The sequence below is a fragment of the Nomascus leucogenys genome, chromosome 13 (genome assembly GCF_006542625.1).
Source record: "Nomascus leucogenys isolate Asia chromosome 13, Asia_NLE_v1, whole genome shotgun sequence".
In the NCBI taxonomy this organism is placed as follows: Eukaryota; Metazoa; Chordata; class Mammalia; order Primates; family Hylobatidae; genus Nomascus; species Nomascus leucogenys.
Genome location: NC_044393.1, coordinates 47,690,972 through 47,714,324, shown reverse-complemented (window position 1 = coordinate 47,714,324; position 23,353 = coordinate 47,690,972). Strand labels below are relative to the sequence as shown.

Genomic DNA, 23,353 nt, shown 5'->3' with positions numbered 1-23,353 from the left:
TATTATATATTATATAATTATAATATAATATAATATATATTATATATTATATATATAATTATAATATAATATATAATATATAATTATAATATATATTATATATATATATATAATTATATATATATAATAATAATATAATATATATTATATATATAATTATAATATAATATATAATATATAATATATATAATATATAATATATTATATAATATATATCATATATTATATAATACATACAATATATTATATATCATATATAATTATAATATATAATATATATTATATCATATATATAATATAATATATATATTATATATAATATATAATTATAATATATAATATATAATATATAATATAATATATATATTATATCATATTATAATATATATTATAATATATACATTATATATATATTATATATAATATTATAATATATAATATATATAATATATATTATATAATATAATTATATATATAAAATTATATATAATTAAATATAATATAATTAAATATAATATATAATTAAATATATAATTATATATAATATATATTATAATATATATAATATATATTTTATATATATATGTATATTTGAGACTGAGTTTTACTCTTGTTGCCCAGGCTGGAGTGCAATGGCACAATCTCAGCTCACCGCAACCTCCGCCTCCCGGGTTCAAGCAATTCTGACTCAGCCTCCCAAGTAGCTGGGATTACAGGCATGCGCCACCACGCTCAGCTAATTTTGTGTTTTTAATAGAGACACAGTTTCTCCATGTTGGTCAGGCTAGTCTTGGACTCCCGACCTCAGGGGGTCCACCTGCCTTGGCCTCCCAAAATGCTGGGATTACAGGTATGAGCCACTGCACCTGGCACATTTATATATTAATATAGGGAAAATTGACATCTCTGTGATCCTGTCTTTCTATTCGAGAATATGGCCAATATCTTTCCATGGGATCAAATCTTCATCTTCGTCCCTCCTTCCATAGAGTTCAGAGAGTTTCAAAGCCTTATTTAGCACTTCCTTAGCTTTCTTTTTTTTAAGTTTGTTGAATTTCTTCCTAAGTATTTTATCCTTTGTGTGGCCAGTGCAAATGGGGCTGCCTGTAGGGTGGTTGTGCGGACTGAACAGGATAATATGTAAAGTACTTAACAAGTCCCTGGCATGCAGTAAGTGCTATAGAAATGCTTGCTGTGATAGTCAACCTTTGTTTTCTGCACTTCTTCCTCTAACGGGTTATGGTTTAGATGTGAGCCATAGTTGTTCTGTCTCGATTTCTGCCTAGCTCCTGTTCAGCTGAAGCTGAGAGGCAGAAATGGATCAAGCCTTAAGCAGGTGCCCAAGATCAAGGCACTGGCAGGTTCAGTGTCTTGCCAAGGCTCACTCTCTGCTTCCAAGATGGTGCCTTGTTGCTGTATCTCGTAGAGGGGACAAACACTAGGTCTTCCCATGGTGGAAGGGCCAAAAGGGGCCTAGCTATTTCCCTGGAGCCCTTTTATAAGGGCAGTAATCCCATTCATGAGGACCGAACTCTCATGACTTAACTAGCTCCTAAAGGTCCCACCTCTTAAGACTATCACTTTGTGTCTTAGGTTCTAACATATGAATTTGGTGGGGACATATAAGTTCAAGCCGAAGTAGGGTGGCATGCCAGCAACAGCCCCATCCCATAACCAGCTCTCAGTCCTCTTATGGAGGTCCCTTCTCCACTCATTTCTGCCCCCAGAACTAGAGTTTTTTCCTCACTGGCCCATCTTCCCCAGAAGCCAGGGACTATTTGGTGCTGAAACCCAATCACCAGAAGCAAGGACACAATTATTATTGCTTCATGTGTCCTATCTAGCTTAAGAAAACAAAGTTTAGTATTCCTAGAAAACAAAGCATTCTTGTGGGCAAGTCTGATGGTTTAAAACAAAATTAACATTTGCTGTTTACTGTTCACTGTTCAGAAACAGGCTGACAGTTGCTGTCTGTGTAACAGTGAGCTGGCTGCATAACAAACTGCCCCAAAACTCAGTAGCTTAAAATAACAATCATTTAATTTTGCTCTTGGGTCTACAGGTCAGCTGCGTTGTTCTGCTGATCTGGACAAGGCTAGGCTAATCTCAGGAGAGTGAGCTAAAGACTGGCGGATCGAGGATGGCTTTCCTCCTGTGTCTGGCAGCTGGCAGCAGGGGCAGTGAATTTGACTGGAATACTTGTCTCTTATCAATCAGGAGGCTAACCTAGGCTTATCTTCACAGTGCAACGGAGTTCTGGGAGAGATCAGAGAACATAGGCGTTCTTGGTAATGATGCTTGGAACTGATACAGAATCACTTTCCCCTACATTCTATTGGCCAAAGCAAGACATAAAGCCAGCTTGGATTCTAGGGGTAGGAAATAGACCCCTCCTCTTGATGGATGGGGCTGCAAAGGCATAGTGCACAGGGCATAAATACAGGGAATCATGAATAATTAGGGTCACAATCAATCTACCACACTCCCCACACCAAGAAGAGAATATTTAGCATCGATTTCCTTCATTTTAGCAAACATTGCTTCATCTCACTAGCAGTCTACATATGGACTGATTCAAGAGAAAGTTCTGCAGATGGTCAACCTCACTCACCCATTTATTGTGAAACACATCAGTTGCACTTTGCTTTTTTTTTCAGATGGGGTCTCGCTCTGTCACCCAGGCTGTAGTGCAGTGGCGCAATCTCGGCTCACTGCACCTCCCGAATAGCTGGGATTACAGACATGCATCACCACACCCAGTTAATTTTTGTATCTTTAGTAGAGACAGGGTTTCACCATGTTGGTCAGGCTGGTCTCGAACTCCCGACCCCAGGTGATTCACCCACCTCAAGCCTCCCAAAGTTCTGGGATTACAGGCGTGAACCACCACGCCCGGCCTCACTTTTGCTATTTCTTGATACCGAGCCCAAATCTGAGTCTGTTTGAGAGTGTGATCCTCCACACCAACTGTAGGGATCATCTATTTCCCTCGCTGTCCTGGTTTCTGAGAGCAGTTCCTTGTTTTGGTTGGAGTTTTCCAGCATAGATTTACCAAGATGCTGAGAATAGTTCCCAGCTAGTGGTTAAATAAATATTTGTTCACTTGTCAATTCAATCAATCACAGGCTAATTAATTCCCAGTGCTGTTAGAAGCAATTGAAAATGTCACGTCTGATTGTCAGGGGGCAGAGAGAGCTTGGAGGTAATCCAGTCATCTCTCTTCCTTCTGGCTTCTCCACCCTTAAACCACTGATTCTGTGTCAGTTTCAAGCGTAAGGACCATGGACACCTGGTGACCACACAGGGAGAGACTTTCCCTGATAATCTCTTCTGTCTTCTCCCTCTAGAGGGTAACCAAGCCACCCTGGGCCAGGCTGTGGAGTGGCTGGAGGGTGCACCTGCCCCTTGCCTCCCGCACTGCACGGCTGCACTCCTATCCACCCTCCCAGCCCACAGGTGAACACTTAGCAGCCCCAAGCCCCATTGCCTTGGGGTAAGAAAGTGGGAAGCAAGAAACTAATGGTCCAATCCTGGGTTGTTTAGGTAGAGAGGAAAATACTCAGAAGACAAGGAAAAGGATTTTTAAGAACCTCTAAAACATGGTTTGAGGAGAAGAGCCATGCTAACTGTAGGGATTTATGCAAAGTTTGCCATTTAAACTAATTAGCATGTGGCAATAATACTGGGCATACTACTGTGTGTTTAAGGTTTTATTCACTGTGTGTTTTACTTGATCATATTAGACTTTCCTCCTACATTTGGAGTTCCCTTGCGCAAGTAAAATGTCATATATTATGTGTTTAAAAGGATTCTAGTATCCAATTGAATAAAAAAGAAAAAATATATACATATGCACACATACACGTAAGATTTTTATATATTGTGGAGTAAATGTATGCTTTATATTTATAATGTTTACATATCATATTTAAATTTGTATATTGACATATAGCTATTTAAAATAAAAGGTATATATCTTCTATAAATGTTTTGTATAGCTTATGTAGCTAAGAAAAATTATACGTCCATATACTTGCATTTTCACTGAAAAATGTCTAATACATAAGGAGATGTAAGAATGAGATAATAATTACCTCTAGAGAGTTTTTTTAAATTTTCCTTTCCATACAGTTAGACTTTTCATCGTGAGCATGTACCACCTTTATAGCTTTTTTAAAAAGCAGTTTATTTGTAAATTTTAAGACAATTCTTCCCACTTTTCTTACCTCATTATCCCCAGCTTAAATTGTAAATTCAGTTGACTTTTTAGATTGACTTCTTCCTGGAAAAAAAAAGTTTCCCACGATGCCCTGCCAGAAGGATATGGTGTCCAACCCAGTTTAAAAAGTACACCCAGTCTTTAGGTTCAACCGCTGAAGAAGCCCAACCCCTGGGCTGGAGACCTCCCCTGCCCCCTCGCAGCCCAGGCTGTGGGTAGCAGCAGCGTCTCCCCCGCTCTCCCCAGGGCCGCGGCGGCAAAGGCAGCATCTACGTGTGGGCCTCCGGGGACGGCGGCAGCTATGACGACTGCAACTGCGACGGCTACGCCTCCAGCATGTGGACCATCTCCATTAACTCAGCCATCAACGATGGCAGGACCGCCCTGTACGACGAGAGCTGCTCTTCCACCCTGGCTTCCACCTTCAGCAACGGGAGGAAAAGGAACCCCGAGGCCGGTGTGGTGAGTGCGTCCCCTTCTGTCCTTGTTTCCTGAGGGCCACTGCACCTCTGTGTCAGGGTGGGATGCTGGGACACTGGCTTGTTCCCTTCCTGTCCCCTCCCTCAGAGCCTGAACTAAGGCTCTGAGGGGAAGACCCCTTTTCTCTATGCCCAGCCCTGCTTTCTAACAAAGCACAGACCTCCCATCTGCGAGCTAGTAGCATGATCAGTGACGACTCCTTTCTGGATCATTTTCCATAGATTTTCTTGTTTAGTGTTTCTGGCTTACAAGTAATGATGAAGTCTGGTTTACCAATCAGTTGCCCCATTCCATCACTTACAAGAATAACTAACTCATTGTAAGAACCAAGGCATCACACTGTAACCCTGTCCGAAACAAGAACCCATCTGTTTATTTATAGCAATCTAAAAAACAACATTCACGGATGGACTTTCCTGGATCCATAAACCCCCTAAAATTGCACACACATCTGTTATTTTCTCAGGGAAAGAGTTGTGATTTTCATCATATTTTAAAATGGAGACATGATTTTTAGAACAAAAAAGATTAATAATCGTAGATTTATTGTTTGTTGCTCTTTTCTGAGCAAAGAAAAAAAAATCTTCCTTTCTTGGCAACTAGATATAACGGTGAATTTTCCAAGCCCCTGGGAAATACGTAATCTGTAAAGCATAATAAGCCTTTTTGGATCTTTTCCTCTCTGGAGATTTTGCTCACAGATCAGCCTTTTCTCACACCTCCAAACCAGGATTTAGTAGGTGGTTCAGTAGTCATACATGAGTTATATCCTGACTGGCTGCACCCATCTCCACGGAGGCTTCTCGAGAGAGGAGGACAAGAGCTCAGGACAAAATCATTAGCACCATCCAGTGTTTCGATCCCATGCTCCCACGTGGGATCCCAACTTGGCAAGATGGCCATGCCCCTGTGTGAGCCAGGAGAAGCCCTTTACCTGGAAGGGATGCAGACTTTAAAAGCCTGTCCTTCCCATGAGCCCATAAGCCCTCCTGCATTCCCCCTTCATCTTGGGGAGGATGAAGAATGTGCCAGCTCCTCCCAAACAGAAGGGGGCTTTGACCCCTCTTATCCTGTAAGCTGTATGGACAGAAAGGGAGAAGGGCAGGGCAGACAGGGACAGGTGAGGTGACATTTCACTGTCATGCCTGAAAGCTCCACTCCCTACCCCAACGGCCTCTCAGTGGTGTAACTTCATCCTCAACCCGTATTTATGACTCTTTCTACTTGGGCTGGCTAAAGGCATTGAGTTTCCTCTGAGTACTATAATTTTGCTCAATAGATGCCCTTAAACCTCCCTGGTAATTTCTTCCTCAAAATAATAGGCTTTCTTGAGGATCCTACAGACAGAGGAAGAATTCCTGTCGTTTATACGTGATTTTAATGAACACCTTGGCTCTCACAAACATTGAAAATGAGGTTTTTCACTTTGTGAAAGTCCTTTAAAAATCTGTTTACCAGTCTCCCCTCTAAATAAGAGTTGTGGGGGTGATACCCACATATTGGGTTGCCTTGACTCAACACGTCTCAGAATCTCTCCATGGATTTTAGATGTAGAGAAACATGTTTTAATAGCCTGCCCTTCTAGAGAGACTTTAGCTGAGCATGTTGATTCTTTCCTCTTCGGGAATGCCTTCTTTCCCCCATGAGGGAAAAAGAAATGCTGATGAAATGGCCTTTGGCCTTTCCAAGGGCCAGTCCCGATGCAACAAAACAAGGGTGGCGGTATTGACATCACTTTCCACTTCATAATGTTTCCTTTTAGGTTTCAGGAAATAAATCTGTCTGTAGTCTCTGGAATAGCCACAGATATGCTTCTTTGAACAACTCATTTATCTTGCGGACACTGTAGCTATAACTGACTATGTGTCCATTTTACATGGGCTACTAGGAAGCTCAGATAAAACCTAGGGCAAAAGAGAGGCATATGGATGCCAAGTTTATCCTTAGTTTCATCTTAATCTTCTTGGGAACAAAGCGTAGGTTAAATAAAAGGAGTAGGCTGGGGGCAGTGACTCATGCCTGTAATCCCAGCACTTTGGAAGGCCGAGGCAGGTGGATCACCTGAGGTCAGGAGTTCGAGACCAGCTTGGTCAACATGGCGAAACCCTGTGTCTACTAAAATTACAAAAATTAGCCGGGCATGGTGGCACGTGCCTGTAATCCCAGCTATTTGGGAGGCTGAGGCAGGAGAATTGCTTGAACCTGAGAGGCGGAGGTTGCCACGAGCCGAGATCATGCCACTGCACTCCAGCCTGGGCAACAGAGTCAGGCTGTCTCAATAAATAAATAAATAAATAAATAAAAGGAGTAGATAATCCCCTGCTCCACATTGTGCGGGGGTTCAAAATAGCGTGATTTATTCACTCATTACTCATTATCTTCCCTTTCAGGCAACCACAGATTTGTATGGCAACTGCACTCTGAGGCATTCTGGGACATCTGCAGCTGCCCCCGAAGCAGCTGGCGTGTTTGCACTGGCTCTGGAGGCTAAGTATGTTCATAGCTCTGGGTCCAGGGCCAGCTCTGCAGGGTGGACTAACACGTGTCTCTCTGCCCACATGCCAGGTGTCCATGGAAGGAAAAGTGGACGTGAGAGGCTATGAATAGTCAGGGCCAGTGAACTCTGCTGTGCATTTCTAAGTGGCCCATGTGCCCACCAGCACACTGCGTGTGCATACACACACACACACACACACACACACGCACACACCATAAAACCACATTCCTGGGAGCGCACAACACCCAGCAGCACATATCAGCAACTTACTCAGATACCCCGTGAGGGCATAGAGATATTTCTTTCTTCATCAAGTTTACCCCTCTATCCTCTGTGTATCCCTGGGCTCTTCTACTCTAATGATATTCACAATCAGCTACTTGAAGACAAATCAAATTGCCAAGCTGGTGTTTCAGAACATGTGGCAAACAAGGTGGTCCCACTCAAGATTTGTTAATTTGTGAAGTGGATTCCCTTTTTAACACTGAAACAAGATAGGCAAAGTCACGCAGTGTAGACCAAGATATGGGCTTTCCTGGGAAACCTTCCAAGCTAAAGGTAAGAGGAGACCATCTCCTATGTCCTCACCATCCTATAGAGAGGCCACATATTGCTACTGCTGGACACACCTTGCATTTGAGTAGCAGTGGAGGTACCTGCCCACCTGCTACTCTGCATTCTTTTAATGATACCTGAGACTGGCCTTATGTTCACAGAATGAACACATGGGCTTCAGACACCACACACATAGTATGAGTGTAAGTGCCGGCTGTGTAGGGAATTGTCAGAGAATGCAGTTCCCAGCAACTTGTGAGAAGTTGGATTCAGTCTCCTGGGGAAGGAGAGTAGAGTTGCTAGGCAACCAGGGCTCCCAGCATCAATCTCTAGGCAGCCCTGCTTGTCTCTCTCCACATATGCAGTGCATGTTCTGATTTGCAAAGGAGGCAGGAGTTGGTTCCTAGAATAGAAAGAGGCTTCAACAGATTACCTAGTTCAACCCTCTACCTTCACAAGAAAAGGCATAATTATCCTCCCTTTACAGATAAGACCCCAAATTGAGAGTGACTCCTCTTTTTGGACAAGTCTAAACTTTGACTCTTCTAACAAAAGTCAGGTAGAAAATTTATGATGCCAAGACACTGGTCAAAGCTCAACTATTAGGCACAGAGACCTCTGCCCTATCAGGCACAGAAACCAAAATTTACTCATATCCAATGTACATTTCCTGAAGATAAAACTGTTCATCTCAGGGTCTGAGTGGGCCCTGGAGCCTGAGCCGGCTTTGCTCACTGCATCTGCAAGGAGACAATTAGCAGAGCCTGCTGCTTGTAGCTGAGTTGCGCAGGGCCAGGGAACAGGAGTGCTCCAAAAGCGAGAAGGGTTTCCGGTTGCCCTTTCAACCTCAGAGGTCAGGACTTAAGACACACAGTCTTCTGGGATTTTTGACAAACAAAATCCTATACCTATGCCTAGATCCATAGGCACACAAATGGAAGACCTAAATAAATCAAAGTGGAGGAGTGAGGCTGCTGGACTCCTAGAGATTCATGGCTCTGCCTTGATTAGTCACCATTCTTTTAGCACGTACGTCCAGATACCCTACAGAAAAGAAGGCAGTCACCATTTAGGCATGCTTTGTTTTGAAGCAATGATCATGAACTTAATATTCTCTGCTGGCATAACGAGGAAAAAAATATAACACCTGGCAGCTTGTGGGTAAGTCCATCACGGGAGCCCGTCCTAAAATTCTTCAAAATACCAACTTTCTGAGGTTGGAAGCAGACCCTGAGATGAGATTTTGGTGCAAGTGATTTATTAAGGAAGAGATCCCAGGAATGACAGTAAGGGAGTAGGGGAAGCAAGTTAGGGATGGGGAAGAATCCAAGCAAAGGTTCAACTTCAAAAGTTCTGGCCTCAGTCTAATCCCGAGTGTAAAGTAGGCCTCAGAGTTTGTTCTACCTCCAGGCAAGGAAGCAGGACGGTCAATTCTTATATGAGTCAGTCATCGGCTAAGAGCTACTCTGGAGAAGTAAACTCCAAGGCATCTCTAGCTTTAGGCAAAGCGGCTCCAATAGCCAAAAGTGAAAACCACTGGTCAGGATGAGATACTCCAAATGAGAGCCCAGAGGGATGAGGAATAGGGCCTCCACAGAGCAGTCCCACAGCTCATCTCTCTCTTATCGTGAGATAAGGTTACAGGAAGTCCTCATGCATAACAACAAATTATCTAAATGCATGTCCATCAGGACCTTGAAAGAGAGAGAATAACACTTCCCCCATCATGACTGTAGGGGAGAAAAAGAAAACCATCTCTCTCCTAACCAGCTGTCACTTTGTAGTTTAATATCATAATGTACTCTTCGGCCGAATGCTTGAAAATGCCTACTGGAGTCACAGGAAATATTGCTCCCATCTCCCAGTATCACCAATATCAGAGAAATTTCAAAGAATTTTAGTGGGGGATGACTGCCACCTTCGAATATTTAGGTTTCTCTCATATGACCTGGTGCTTTCTCTGTGGTCCTAGAGGGTGAGCTAGGCTCGAGGGGGAGATGTCATAAGATCAATTTTTGACTCAAGAAAATCATCTGGAGTAAAGTGGTCCGCATGCCGGACTGGAACAATGTTTCCAAAACTGACCTTCCAGGGGATGGATTTTTAATGTAAACTCTTTAACAAGTATAGTGTCTACAAAGAAATTCATTAGGTGTGGCTCCATGACATTTTAACTAAATGAACACACCCATGTAACCAGCACCCAAATCAAGAAACAGACTATTTATGTGCCCTGTTGCTCAGCAGAGCAAGAGTTTCCTCTATGTTGCTGCATGTAGTTATAGGTCGTTCATTCTCATTGTTGAATATCACTCCATTGTATAAATGGATATTTGGATTGTTTCCATTTGGGGCTACTATGAGTGATATTGTTAAAACATTCTTGTACATGCCTTTTGGTGAACATACAGATGCATTTCTGTTGAGCGTCTACTAGGGAGTCAAAATGTTGGGTCATTAATATACATATGTGCAATTCTAGTAGATACCGTCAAATAGTTTCCTGAAGCAGGTGTACCCACTGACCCTACCTTGAGCAGTATATGAGAATTACAGTTGCTCCACATCCTTGCCAAAATGTGGTATTATTAGTCTTCTACATTTTAGCATTCTTATGGATGTGCAGTAGAGTCACATTGTAGTTTTAATTTGCATTTCCCTCATAGCTAGTGAAATTGAGCACACTGGGTAAAGTTTTTTAAAAAATACACTCCCAAGCCCCACCCAAGCCTCATAGAATACAAATCCCTAGGGGTGGGTGGCCCAGGAACCTGACTTTTCAATGCCTGTTCCCCGGGAATACTTAAACCGCCAGCCTGTCGCTGATCTGTGGACTAGGGTGTGAGGATGATCAGTAAGGCAATAGCTCTGTGAATGTATGACTCTGGGTGCAGAGTGTGGGTAGCTGGCTTCTGCCTCTGATTAGGTGTTGGTATTCAGTCAAGACTTAATGTTTCTGCATGAAACAACAAATCCAAATAATAATATCCAAATAATAACACAGACAAGGGTTTATTTTTCTGTCATGTGAAAGAAAATACAGAGATAAGGAACCCAGGGCTGGTTTAGGGTACCGGGGTACCACTGTGAATCAGGGAATCCAGCTCTTTCTAGCTTTCTGCTCCTTTGCTCTGCCACTTCCATGTTCTCTAGATGTGCTGGAACTCCAGCCATCATGTTTACATTTCAGGCAGGAAAAGGAGAAGCACAAAGGGCAAAAAATAAATAAGTAAATAAAAGAGAGAGAGAGAAGGAGAGACAGAAAGAAAGCAAAAAATAAAAAAAAGAAAGAAAGAAAGAAAAGAAAGAAACCAGCTGAGTCAGCCATGTTGAAGGGGTTTTCCAAGGAGCCCCACCCAGTGGCTTCTGCTTATTTCTCATTGGCTAGAACTGTCACGTGACCACCAACACACTTCAAGGCAAGCTGGGAAATGTAATTTTATGGCTGAATGCATTGCTGTTCTGAATAAAACTGAAGTTTTCTTAATAAGGAAGGAGAAAAGATAGATATGGAGGGAAAGACAACTGCTAATGTCTTCTGACATCTAAGTGGACAATCACTCATCTCTGGATCTCTGTTGTCTTATCAACAAAAGGTAGCAAGTTAGATCATAAATCAGGTTCAAATGACTTCCTGGAATATTTTAGCTCTGCTTCTGAAATAGGGAAGTTTATATTTTAATTGGATATCTGGTGATTTTTAAGGTTGAATATGCCTTAAAGCTGAAAAACGTTCATTTACATACTTTTAAATATTGTGGTCAATACTTAGGAAATAGTAATCTAACTTACTTTAACTTCTGATACGTGTGATATATGTTATCATTAATAATAGTGAAGTCTTTTTATTCAGTGTCCAGCACTGTGCTAGGTACTTTACATACATAATTTACATTTACATCCTGCAACAAACCTATAAGGCCTTATGCCCATTTTAAAGATGTAAAGGCTAGAGCTCGAATTGTTGAAGTAACTTATCCAAGTTCACACAGTTGGCTTTAAGCTTTAGGATGCCTGTTCCACTGGGCTCTCTATGGAACATAGAAAAGGCCCTGACACTGTCTTGCCTGTGGGGCTCACCACTCATTCTGCCATGGCAATGGGCTGCAGTGAATGAGTTAGCTCTTCCTCAAACATGACGCACAAAATCAGGTTTCACTTTCTTTGAGATGAGATTTTCCACACCACAACTACACCAGGGAGTCATGAAAACTGAATTTTCTCTCACGTTCGTAGGAGGTGAGCAAACAAAGGCTATGGAGAAAATGCCAGCTTGACTCACAAATGCATTATTTTTCTCAGACTGGAAATAATGCAACCTTTGAAATTATTTTTTAATCCTATCAAAATTTAGAGGATAGACTCAGAATTTTAAAAATGAAAGAAAATGATTGGATCTTTCACAACTCCAAACATTTCTTATGGATGAAGAGAACAAGACCCAGAGAAGTGAAACAACTTACTCCAGGTCACACAGTTTACATTGTTCAGATAAACATCAGATCCAACAAGTAAAGGGATTAAAATTCTCCTGTTGACTTTCAGAATTTACCAGATGTTAGTAGAAGTGATTCCTCCAACCTTAAGACTACAGCATCATCTTTAAAACATTTCCATTTTCAATTTCTCTAGAGATGCATGTGCTGACTTTAAATTACTTTTGCTGCCTTGATCATTAGGAGGAAAATGTTAATTGGGTTCAGGGGAACTTGATGCTGTAAATAGAAGTACTATGCTCTGAAAGAGAATGGTGAGGGAACAGCCTTGCACATGAGAAAAACAATCCATTCTGTTATAAGTCAGGTTCCTACAAAGGATAAATGCTTGAGGTGATGGATACCCCATTTACCCTGATGTGATTATTATGCATTGCATGCCTGTATCCAAATATCTCATGTACCCCATAAATATATACATCCACTGTGTACGCACAAAAATTAAAAATTAAACATTAAACAAAAAGTCAGTCTCCTGGTCAGCCACTTCCTAAGAGATCCTTGCTGACCCCTGGACCCAAGCTTCTCAAATTTCCTGATGATCAGAATCCTGGAGTGCTGGTTAAAAACACAGATACCCTAAGCCCACTGGAGATCCATAGAATCAGAATCTCCAGGGGAGCCCCTGGAAAGTTGTATTTTTCACGAGCGCCCCCACCCCGACTGGTGCTGTCCAGGAAGTTAGGAAGCTCTCCCCTGAACGAGGTTTGCTGCATACTGAAAATACTGAATGTTTTGAGGAATCCATGGAATCAAAACCTCTGAGGCTGGACATCATTTTTTTAAAAAATCATCCCCAGATGATTCCAATGTGCAGACAAGGTTGAGAACCACTGTCCCAGACTACCAATGTTCTCAAACATCACCGTACAGAAGAATCATTTGGGTTCAATGCAAATTCTCAGGCCCACAACCTCCAAGATGCTGATTCAGCAGAGTTGGAAATTCACATATGTCCCTAAGGGTCGTGACACAGAGGGATTGAGGATCACAATGAGAACTCCTGACTAGGATAACACGGGGGCTCCACTGATGGCTGCCTCAGCATCCTGAGCTCCCCCTGTCATGGCAGCCCTCACATTTTCAATACTGAGTTGTCCCTCTGTCCCCCGAGGCTATCAGCTTGTGGGGACAGGGACATCCATCCGACATGCCCAGAGTTAGCACGATGCCTGAATGTGGCAGACACTCAACAGACATCCATAAAATCACTTCATTGCGCAGTACCTTCTCATATATCTGCATCTTATTTTCCCAATTCATATAAAACATTTGAGAACAGGGAAGAACATGTCACATTTCTTGTCCTACAGTCTCCAAAACAGTGACGTGTATATTGCAGATACTCCATAAATTTATTTTTTAATTATTTAATAACTATCACCTGTAATTCTTGGGCTGCTATGGTACAATTAAAGCAGGTTGATGAAATAAATACCTACTTTACAGAATATTGTAGTCTGTCAATTCCTAAATCGTTCAGAAGGGATACTAGAAGGAACCTGGTTTTACTCTTCAGACATATGCAAATAGCAGGTCAAACAGTGTCACAGACTCAATTACACTGGGGAGTGGACTATACTCTGATTTATCTCAAAAGTGAAAAGTTCCTTGTTCTGAAACATTATTTCTCTCTCTCTCACTCTCTCTCTCTCTTTCTAAAATGCACCCCATGAGAATAAATCTGTAGAGAAACATTTAAGGGAGCCCTTCTCCAGGCATCACAAGTACAGCACATTTTTACAGCAAAGACGAGAAACGAGAAACGTGCTAGCCAGCCCTCTGGTCATTTAGTTCCTCGTTTGTCAACACTTCTGAGATTAGTAAACTCAGAATCCCCTTCCAGCAAAACACTCAGTTTTTAGCCATAATCAATTTAAGGAACTTTTACACCATTTTACATCATTTACACCATTTTACACCATTTACATCATTTTACACCATATGTCCAAGACATGTTCTGAATCTCCTCAAATAAGCATTGACCTTCCTTGGAACTTGCTTCTTTTCTTTTTTTCTTCTTTTTTTTAATTATACTTTTACGTTCTAGGGTACATGTGCACAATGTGCAGGTTTGTTACATATGTATACATGTGCCATGTTGGTGTGCTGCACCCAATAACTCATCATTTACATGAGGTATTTCTCCTAATGCTATCCCTCCCCCATTCCCCCACCCCACGGCAGGCCCCGGTGTGTGATGTTCCCCTCCCTGTGTCCAAGTGTGGAACTTGCTTGTTAATAGAAGAAGGTCTGCATTCAAGAGCACATGGATCATTTGAACTATTGGTTCTGATTCAGATCTTCCAACCAATGAACTTTGCATATGTTAAAATTTTATCAAATGAGTTATGTTGCTCCTGGTCCTTTGAATTGTTTGACTTCTGAAGAGAACTGTAGTGCAAGGTTTTGCCAACTTTTTGACCAGAACCCTCAGTGAGTAATAAATTTTGCACTGCAGGTCAGCACACACACACACCTACCCTCCAACTATTTCATGAAAAAATAGCTTCCTGTATTATGTGCAGTGCACACTGCTATTCTTTTCTATTTTGTTCCATTCATTTTTTTAAATAATAACACCAACCATTAAATCACTGGTTCTCAACATTGGCTGCCTGTTGGAATGGTCTGAGAAGTTTTAACAGTTTCCAATGCCTGGGTCTCACTCCCAGAGATTCTAATTTACTTGGTTTGGGGTGAGGCCCTCGCCGTGAGATTTTCAATGGCCCTAGGAGAAAATGTTCATGTGCAGTCCAGATAGACAACCTGTGCGATAACCTGGCCCAAAAACAAATCTTGATTTGCAATTTGAAAAGCATAGACAATGAGTAGTAATAGACACTAATTTCCAAAAACAATAAATTTACGAGAAGACTAGTTTATTCACTGAACAAACAATGTGCCAAGGACCATCCTGGACACTAAGGATATAAATATGCTGAATATAATTTCTCTACCCTTGAAGAACTGGTACCCTCCTTTTCAAAAATGGAACACACCCACGTGCCAGTTCCCAGATGAAGGGACAGCAAGACCAGCACTCAGAAGCTCCCTGTATCCCCTTCCAGTCACTGCCCCACGAGACTGACCACTAATATGACCTCCAACAGCATAGATTAGTCATTCTTGTTTTCGTATTTTAAACAGATGGAATCATACTTTATGTTCTCTTTTCTGCCTGGCTTCTTTAGGCCAACATGGTATTTGTGAGATTTTTCCATATTGTTCAGAGTACGTGGAGTTCATTCATTCTCACTCCTGTATAGTACCCCACATTCTGTAAGTTACACCTCAGTTAGTTTACTCACTGTTTTTTGGATGGCATGTAGGGGTTTCACAGTTTGGGGCAAGGGGCATTCCTGTACACAGGTCTGGTGAATATGTACACATTTGGTCAGGTATATGCCTAAGAAAAGAATTTCCAGGCCATAGCTTAAGCTTAACTTTAGAAGATACAGCCAAACAGTTTTCCAGTTTGGTTGGAATTACTTGTACACTCATCCACAAAGTACATGTGTTCCAGTTGCTCCACATCTTCAACACTTAACATTGTCAGTTTTTTTCATTTTAGCCATTCCGGTGTGTGTGTTAGAATAGACTTTTGAAATCAATTTATTTAAGCAAGAAAAGCAAGAATATTTCTTTAATTGACTTATATAATGGTTCTGAATAGTGCATGGACACCCTCCCTTGAATTTGAGAGTTCACAGAGATTCCAAAATCGTATGAGAGGTCTGTGTCCTGAGTGATATTTCTCTTAATCATTGTGCCTCTCTCCCTCTCTCACCCTGCCTTTTGCCCTTGCCCTCTTGCTCTCTGCTTCCTGTATCCAGCCTGGGTCTGACCTGGCGGGACATGCAGCATCTGACTGTGCTCACCTCCAAACGGAACCAGCTTCACGACGAGGTCCATCAGTGGCGGCGCAACGGGGTCGGCCTGGAATTTAATCACCTCTTTGGCTACGGGGTCCTTGATGCAGGCGCCATGGTGAAAATGGCTAAAGACTGGAGAACCGTGCCTGAGAGATTCCACTGTGTGGGAGGCTCCGCGCAGGACCCTGAGTAAGTGGGGGCAGTGGTCCATCTGCTGCATGTGGAAAGTGCCCCTGAGATGGCTCCATGGCATTGGTGTAATATCACATTCCCTCTTCATGTTTGGGTCAACTATATTTTTTGTTTGTTTGTTTGTTTTTTTGAGACAAGGCCTCACTTTGTCACCCAGGCTGGAGTACAGTGGCATGATCACAGCTCACTGCAGCCTTGAACTCCTGGTCTCAATAATCCTCCTGCCTCAGACTTCCAAGTAGCTAGGGCCACAGGCATGCGCCACCACACCCGGCTAATTTTTTTTTATTTTTTGTAGAGACAAAGCCTCACTATGTTGTCCAAGCTGGTCTCAAACTCCTGGGTTCAAGTGATCCTTCTGCCCTGGCCTCCCAAAGTACTGGGATTACAGGTGTGAGCCACAATCCTCAGCCTGGATTTGACTCAGGGACAACCAGCTTCCAAGCAAAGCTGCAGGTTTGCATAAATCCAGGAGGCACCATTTACATAGAACACAGAACCCCTGCTTTTGGTTGTGAGCCTTAACTGTTTCAGTGATGTATGCCATTATTTCTAAGGGCACAAATCAACCACTATAAGCATCACTCAGCTCAATAAGGAGAACATGACCAACATCCCCAAAGGCCCCCCATGACCACTGCCATTAACATCCCCATGCCAGCGTAGCCATATTCTTACTTCTAACTCCATAGCTTAATTTGCCTGTTCCACACTTACTAGAATCATACACTATGTCCTGTTTTACAACTAGATTATTTCGCTTGGAGTTACGTTTGTGAGATCCAATCATGTTTAATGTGTACTTATAGCTTTTACTCATTGCTGAAGAGTGTTCCAGTGTATGACTATAACACAATTTATTTATTCATTCTACCTGTGGGACAATCTAAGGACTTGATTTTCCTCTGAGCGAGGTGGATTTTGCCACTTGGAGGGATTTGTGTAAGGGGTTCCCTACACAGAAACCACAGCGTTAGTCAACTGCACCCACTTCCCTTCCAACCGCCCCACCTTGGCAAGTGGATTGGTCAGTAAGGATACTTAATTTCTCTCTGTCCTCCTTGATGCATTACTAAAATGAAGATGGTAATTTTTATTATTATCACTGAGGTATTATTTACATATCATCAAATACACAGAACTTAAGTGTATCATTCGAGTGTTGATAAATGTATACACCCTGGTAACTACCACTGAATCAAGAGATGAGACATTCCATCAACCCAGGAAGATTCCTCATACCTGCTTCCAGCTCGTCCACACGCTCCACAGGCACCCTTTGTTTTTGCTTCTTTCTCTGTAGATTCGTTTCACCAGTTTTCAGACTGGACTGTGTCCAGTTTCTTTTTCTCAGCATGAGGCTTGTGAGATTCGTCCAGGTCACCGTGTGTAGCTGTAGCTCATTCATTCTCATTCTATCTTGAGAATACACCTCCATGGCTTACGTCATTTAAATGGTGGTAAAATTCATTCCCTGCCAGGGCCAGATTTCTGAGGACCATCAAGCCTGGCCAGAGTCCAACCCCTCACAGACTTTATCCTCCTCGCCACTCTTCATTGGTCCTAGACTCGCTGCATCTCTTCTACTCAGTTACCCAGACCTGAATTCTGATCTTGACTTCACCAACTTAGACACTACTTTTGACATTTCTGACCCTCTGCTTTAGCAATTCTCAACCTTTGTGCCCCTCTCCCTTTGAGAGCATGGTGACGTCTATGGGCCCCATCTCAGTCTAATGTTTTCCAAATTCATTAGATAAAATACACGGGATTGCAAAGGAAAGCAATTATGTTGAAACCAATTAGAAAACAAATTCATGCTGAAATATATGTCCCCTTGTCAGCACATTAAGTAAAAAGCCCTAGTGGCAAGTCTAATGGCCACAATAATTTCAGAGCAGCAGTGATGACTAATTGCTGCTGCAAGATCCATGCAGTGGCTGTGGTGGGACATGAAAATCTGCCAGCTCTTTGATGATAAAGTCTGAGGAGGAGCTAATGCCACTCTGCTTTGTGGCCTGCATTTGTAATCGAAAGAGAAGAAAAGTTTCTGTTATAATCTAGTGAAAATTAAGATGTGGGGTTTTTTCCATTGAAATTATTAGACCCCCTGAATTCTATACTAATGGGCCCCAAAATAAGAGACTTTTTTCTCCTTCCTCACCAGTAAAATGGAGCTAATATCTTTCCTCCGCATGCTGCTGGGAGACTTTAGCAACACACAAGTCTACAGCAGGCACACAGTAAATGTAACGTTGCCTCTCCTTCTCATTCATGACTAGACGTGAACACTTCTAGCTCACACCTGTAGAATAAAAAAGATAGTAATCTCCTAGAATTTTTGGTGAAATAATTGTCTGATTTTTATGCAAATTCCAAATCATGTATCCTTTCAGCCTAAAATATCCTCCAATGGACAAGCTTGTGCCCTGGGATGCCCATTCTCCCATGGGCCAGCAGCCTGCCATAGACAGGCAGCCTACCATAGGTGAGCATCCTCCCATGGGCCAGTGTCCTCCCATAGATGGGCAGCCCACCATAGGTGAGCATCCTCCCATGGGCCAGTGTCCTCCCATAGATGGGCAGCCCACCATAGGTGAGCATCCTCCCACAGGCCAGCATCCTGCCGTAGACAGGCAGCCAACCATAGGTCAGCATCCTCCCACAGGCCAGCATCCTGCCGTAGACAGGCAGCCAACCATAGGTCAGCATCCTCCCACAGGCCAGCATCCTGCCGTAGACGGGCAGCCCACCATAGGCCATCATCCTCCCACGGGCCAGCGTCCTGCTGTAGACGGGCAGCCCGCCATAGGCCAACATCCGCCCACAGGCCAGCGTCCTGCTGTAGACGGGCAGCCTACCATAGGTCAGCACCCTCCCACGGGCCAGTGTCCTCCCGTAGAAGGGCAGCCCACCATAGATGAGCATCCTCCCATGGGCCAGTGTCATCCTGTAGATTGGCAGCCCACCATAGGTCAGCACTCTCCATGGGCCAGCGTCCTGCTGTAGACAGGCAGCCCACCATAGGTCAGCATCCTCACATGGACCAGCATCCTGCTATGAATGGGCAGCCACCATAGGTGAGCATCCTCCACCGGCCAGTGTCCTCTCTTAGATGGGCAGCCCACCATAGGTCAGCATCCTCCCACAGGCCAGCATCCTCCCATGGACAAGCATCTTCCCATGAGTGAGCATCCTCATTGTTTACTCATTGAGCCCCTAGAAAGTGGCACCAAGTGGATTACTGCCAAGCTGAGTATTTTTTTCCATGAAACAGTCCATGATTTAAGAAGGCCTCACTCTAATCAGCACCACATGGAAAAAATAAAGCTTCAGCCCAAGCCCTATAATAATCTAAAAACACAGAGCTGCCCAAGTCCCTAGTGATGTTATAAATGTCCTATAATAAAAATAGCTACTCTGCACAGTTCCTCACCATTTTCCAAACTGCTGTGTCCACACATCATCTCTGTTCACTCCCGTATCCCTCCTCTTGGCAAGACAGACTTCTCTGAGCTCTAAACAAGTTGATTGACACAGTCAAGGCCACAGAGGCTGTAAGTGTAAGTGAAGACTGGAAGTCACTTTTATTGAGTGCCAACTGCATGCTATGTGCTTTCATACATAATAGGTGGCTTCACAGCCACCCTATTGTTGAGGGTGTGCCTTACACTCACACAGTCCAGGTGGGAGCGGGAGTGAATATGTTGCAGCCTTAACAACAAACTGGTCCCATGCTGTGTGTCAGGGTGAAGCACCGACTAGATGTGGTATATGCTAGGCCCATTTGCATTACTGTATTTAATCCTTGTAAGCCCAAGAGGTGTGTCCTATCATTATTTCTTTTTATACACAAGGAAGCTGAGATCCAGAAAGGATAAAAAAAAAAATGTGCTCAGAGTCACAAAAGGCGGAGCAGGACTTGAAGCAAAGCCCATCTAAACCCAAACCCCAGGCTGTTTTCACTACATGACCTTGACCTTAACCAGCTCCCATGCACACAGGTCCTACATTAGGCCGTATGTGAGAGCAGCCCTGCTGTGAGCTCACAGTGCCATTACTGATAAGACAAGGTTGAGAAAGGTCAAGGGCATGCCAAATGTCATCCAGCTACTAAGCAGCCAAACTGGGATCTGAGCCCAGTCACTTTGACCCCTCACGGTGGGCTCTCAGGTATCTCAGTGACTCCCCCTGGAGAAGGTGAGGCTTGGCTGGGGGAGGGAGTTTCAGTAAACATTCACCTGGGGATTCTGAAACACCCACCTAGTGGGTGCTCCCATCTCCCAAACCCCATCACTGGCATTCCAGAGGCCCTCTCACTGGTCTACAGTGCCAAGGTTTACAGTGTCTTTTGGGAATGAACAAAGAGACAAGACTGGGAACCACTGTCCAAATGGGGGATTTAAGGCTAAACCTTACTCATCATAACTAACTTTACCCAAAGTCAACATTAAATGGGCCTTGACAAGTGTTTCCCTTGTTAGAGTTCAGAATAATTTCTTGAGAAATTTGGAAGTGCAGTGACTTTCTGCAGTGGTGAAAATGTTCTGCACGGTCCAATACAATAGCTTGTGGCTACTGAGTGCTAGAAAGAAAGTGGATGACTGTGATTAAGAAACAAAAGTTTTCATTTTATTTCATTCTAATTAATTTAAATTTAAATAGCAACATGTGGCTAGTGGCTACCAACTTGGACAGCCATGTCTAAGGCACATCTGGTAGTTACATCTTAGCAGGAGGGATGCTGAATTGTGCAAACCGAATGGGAAGTGGAGATGTAATAACATAAACTCTATGAAGGGGTGTCAAGAAGATGAGACTGCAAGAAAGGCTTGCTGGTCCATTTTATAGCCTCATGCCTTCTGCCAGCATGACATCCAATTGCAGCATCCTAGAAGCCTAAAGGCGGCCTTGGGAGGGTGCTAGTAAGAACTGCTGCTAAGAACTTCTCTTGGAAAGTCACTGGGATAGCACTTTACTTCCACTATCTCATTTAATTACAGGAGGTTGGCATCCCTAGTCTTAATTTAGGTGAGAAAACAGGGTCAGACAAATAAAGCAAATGGCCTTAGCTCCAATGTCCTTATCCATTCCACAAGGCCCTGGGGCCTGGTTCCGCATTCCCTTATTGCAAAAGTAGAAAGACTTACAATGTCTGTTCCTTTACAGACACTCTGCAAGCAGTGGCTGGGGGCTGGAATGTCCCCCACAGACAGTGCAACTGGCACAATATCTACACTTAGTTGCATATAAGCAATATTTACAATTAACAAAAAGGCGGCACCATTGCAGTATTTAGGGGAAGAGTTAGCTTGGAATATACTGCGGCCCTCTTAGTCAAGCTACGTGTCAATACCAGGCTTTATTTTCTGAGATTGCACTGGATAAGCAGGACAGACCTCTAATGATCGTCAAGCACCATGTGATTATGAGAGAGGGCAGGAGGGGAGCACCGCAGGAGAGAAGGAGAGAGAGGGAATGAGGGTGCATGCTGAGATGAATGGCAGTTTATCTCCCAGTTTCTGAATATGCTTAGCATTCCATCATAATCTGCATACATGTGGAATTTAAGGCCAGAGGCGACACTGGAAATAATGTTGTCCAAGTCCCTGTAAGGAATCTGAGGTCTGGAGACGTGATCATCCCAACATCTCACAACTATCCAGGAACTTTATGCAAGATCAATGCAGTGTTTTCAATGAAGAGAAATGGGAGAGCATTATATTTCAGCACTAACTCAGTTGGGTCCTCCCAAAGGACTGGGCCCTCATCTGTCGTATTCACTGGTGTACCCCTAGTGCCTACAATAGTACCGGGCATTTAACAGACAGGTGATAAATATTTTTTAAATGAATGAGGGAATGAAAATATTCAGCCAGCATCAGCTGGACACAAGGGAGATGTCTGGCTGGTGGCAATAGGACCGGCGGGCCAGCAAGGCAAACGTGGGAAGGAGGTTCTGCCTTGGTTGGAAGGGCTCTGCCTCCTCTCACTGCCCTCCGGTCCCTCGTCCACCCCCTCACTGGAACTTATTATCAGATGCAGATGAGTTAGGTCTAGGGCAAATACACTTGTTGAAGAATGCAGAGGCTACACAGGGAGATTTGGAGAGCAGCCCCAGGGCTGGCTGCGCCGCTTGGCAGAAGAGGCCCTTATGACCACGAAGCACACTCGTGGAGCGGTGGGGTAGAGGAATCAACTGCCGTGGCAATCGCCACTCTCCATAATGTGCAGGGCTGCACAGAAACAGCTTCCAAGGTAGAGTGAGTGGTGATTGTCAGGTTTGTGGGTTTCCTCGGCATTAATCTTCCCAGAGATGGAGTCAATTTGAAAAGCAATTTTCTAAAGAGGCTTTATCAAGAGAGTCAGTGAAGGATGCTCAGCTACAATCAAAGGGGAAAATACACCTGGCTGTGACCAGCTGCACCAGCTGTGTGTGGAATGAGTGGAGCCAGCCCAGGCCGGCCCCATCAGCCAGCTCGGAGTGACCTGTCCAACACAGCTGCCCATAGCCCCTCTGGGCACTCTGAGGGGACTGTTCACTGAGCTCCTTTAAGGCCGTGCCAGAATATGTGATCTAGCTCTGAAGTTTAAGTGAATTTGGAAATAAGTGTTAAAACCTGGTATCAATGCCGGACGCAGCATGGGAGTGAGAGGTCAGCGTGTGCTCGGCCCTGCGCCACCTGGGGGACTGTGGACCAGCACTCCCGAGCTGCAGAGGCTTCCTGCACAAGTTCATGCCCACCTGACTCTGCTACAGGGGGAGGAGAAAACCTCACCGTGGCCACCTGCTGAATGTCCTCATGTGACTGCCACAAAAGCAGGCATCTTGGGCACTTGAGAAAGAGTGGCTGTCATTGTTACTATTATGATTATTCTATGGAAACAATCACAGCTTTATAACTTTTTTTTTTTGAGACAGAGTCTTGCTCTGTCACCCAGGCTGGAGTGCAGTGGCACGATCTTGGCTCACTGCAACCGCCACTGCCCAGGTTCAAGCGATTCTCCTGCCTCAGCCTCCCGAGTAGCTGGGACTACA

General features: G+C 43.5%; 1 protein-coding gene across 1 annotated transcript in view; it reads left to right on the top strand.

Moving 5' to 3' along the window:
- The window catches only part of PCSK2 (proprotein convertase subtilisin/kexin type 2), a 259,315-nt gene that overhangs the window by 220,952 nt on the left and 15,010 nt on the right, over positions 1-23,353 (top strand). The window contains exons 9-11 of the mRNA XM_003268203.4: positions 4,466-4,681; positions 7,090-7,190; positions 16,084-16,311. Coding sequence (XP_003268251.1) covers positions 4,466-4,681; positions 7,090-7,190; positions 16,084-16,311 — 545 coding nt within the window. The remainder of the gene's footprint in view (positions 1-4,465; positions 4,682-7,089; positions 7,191-16,083; positions 16,312-23,353) is intronic.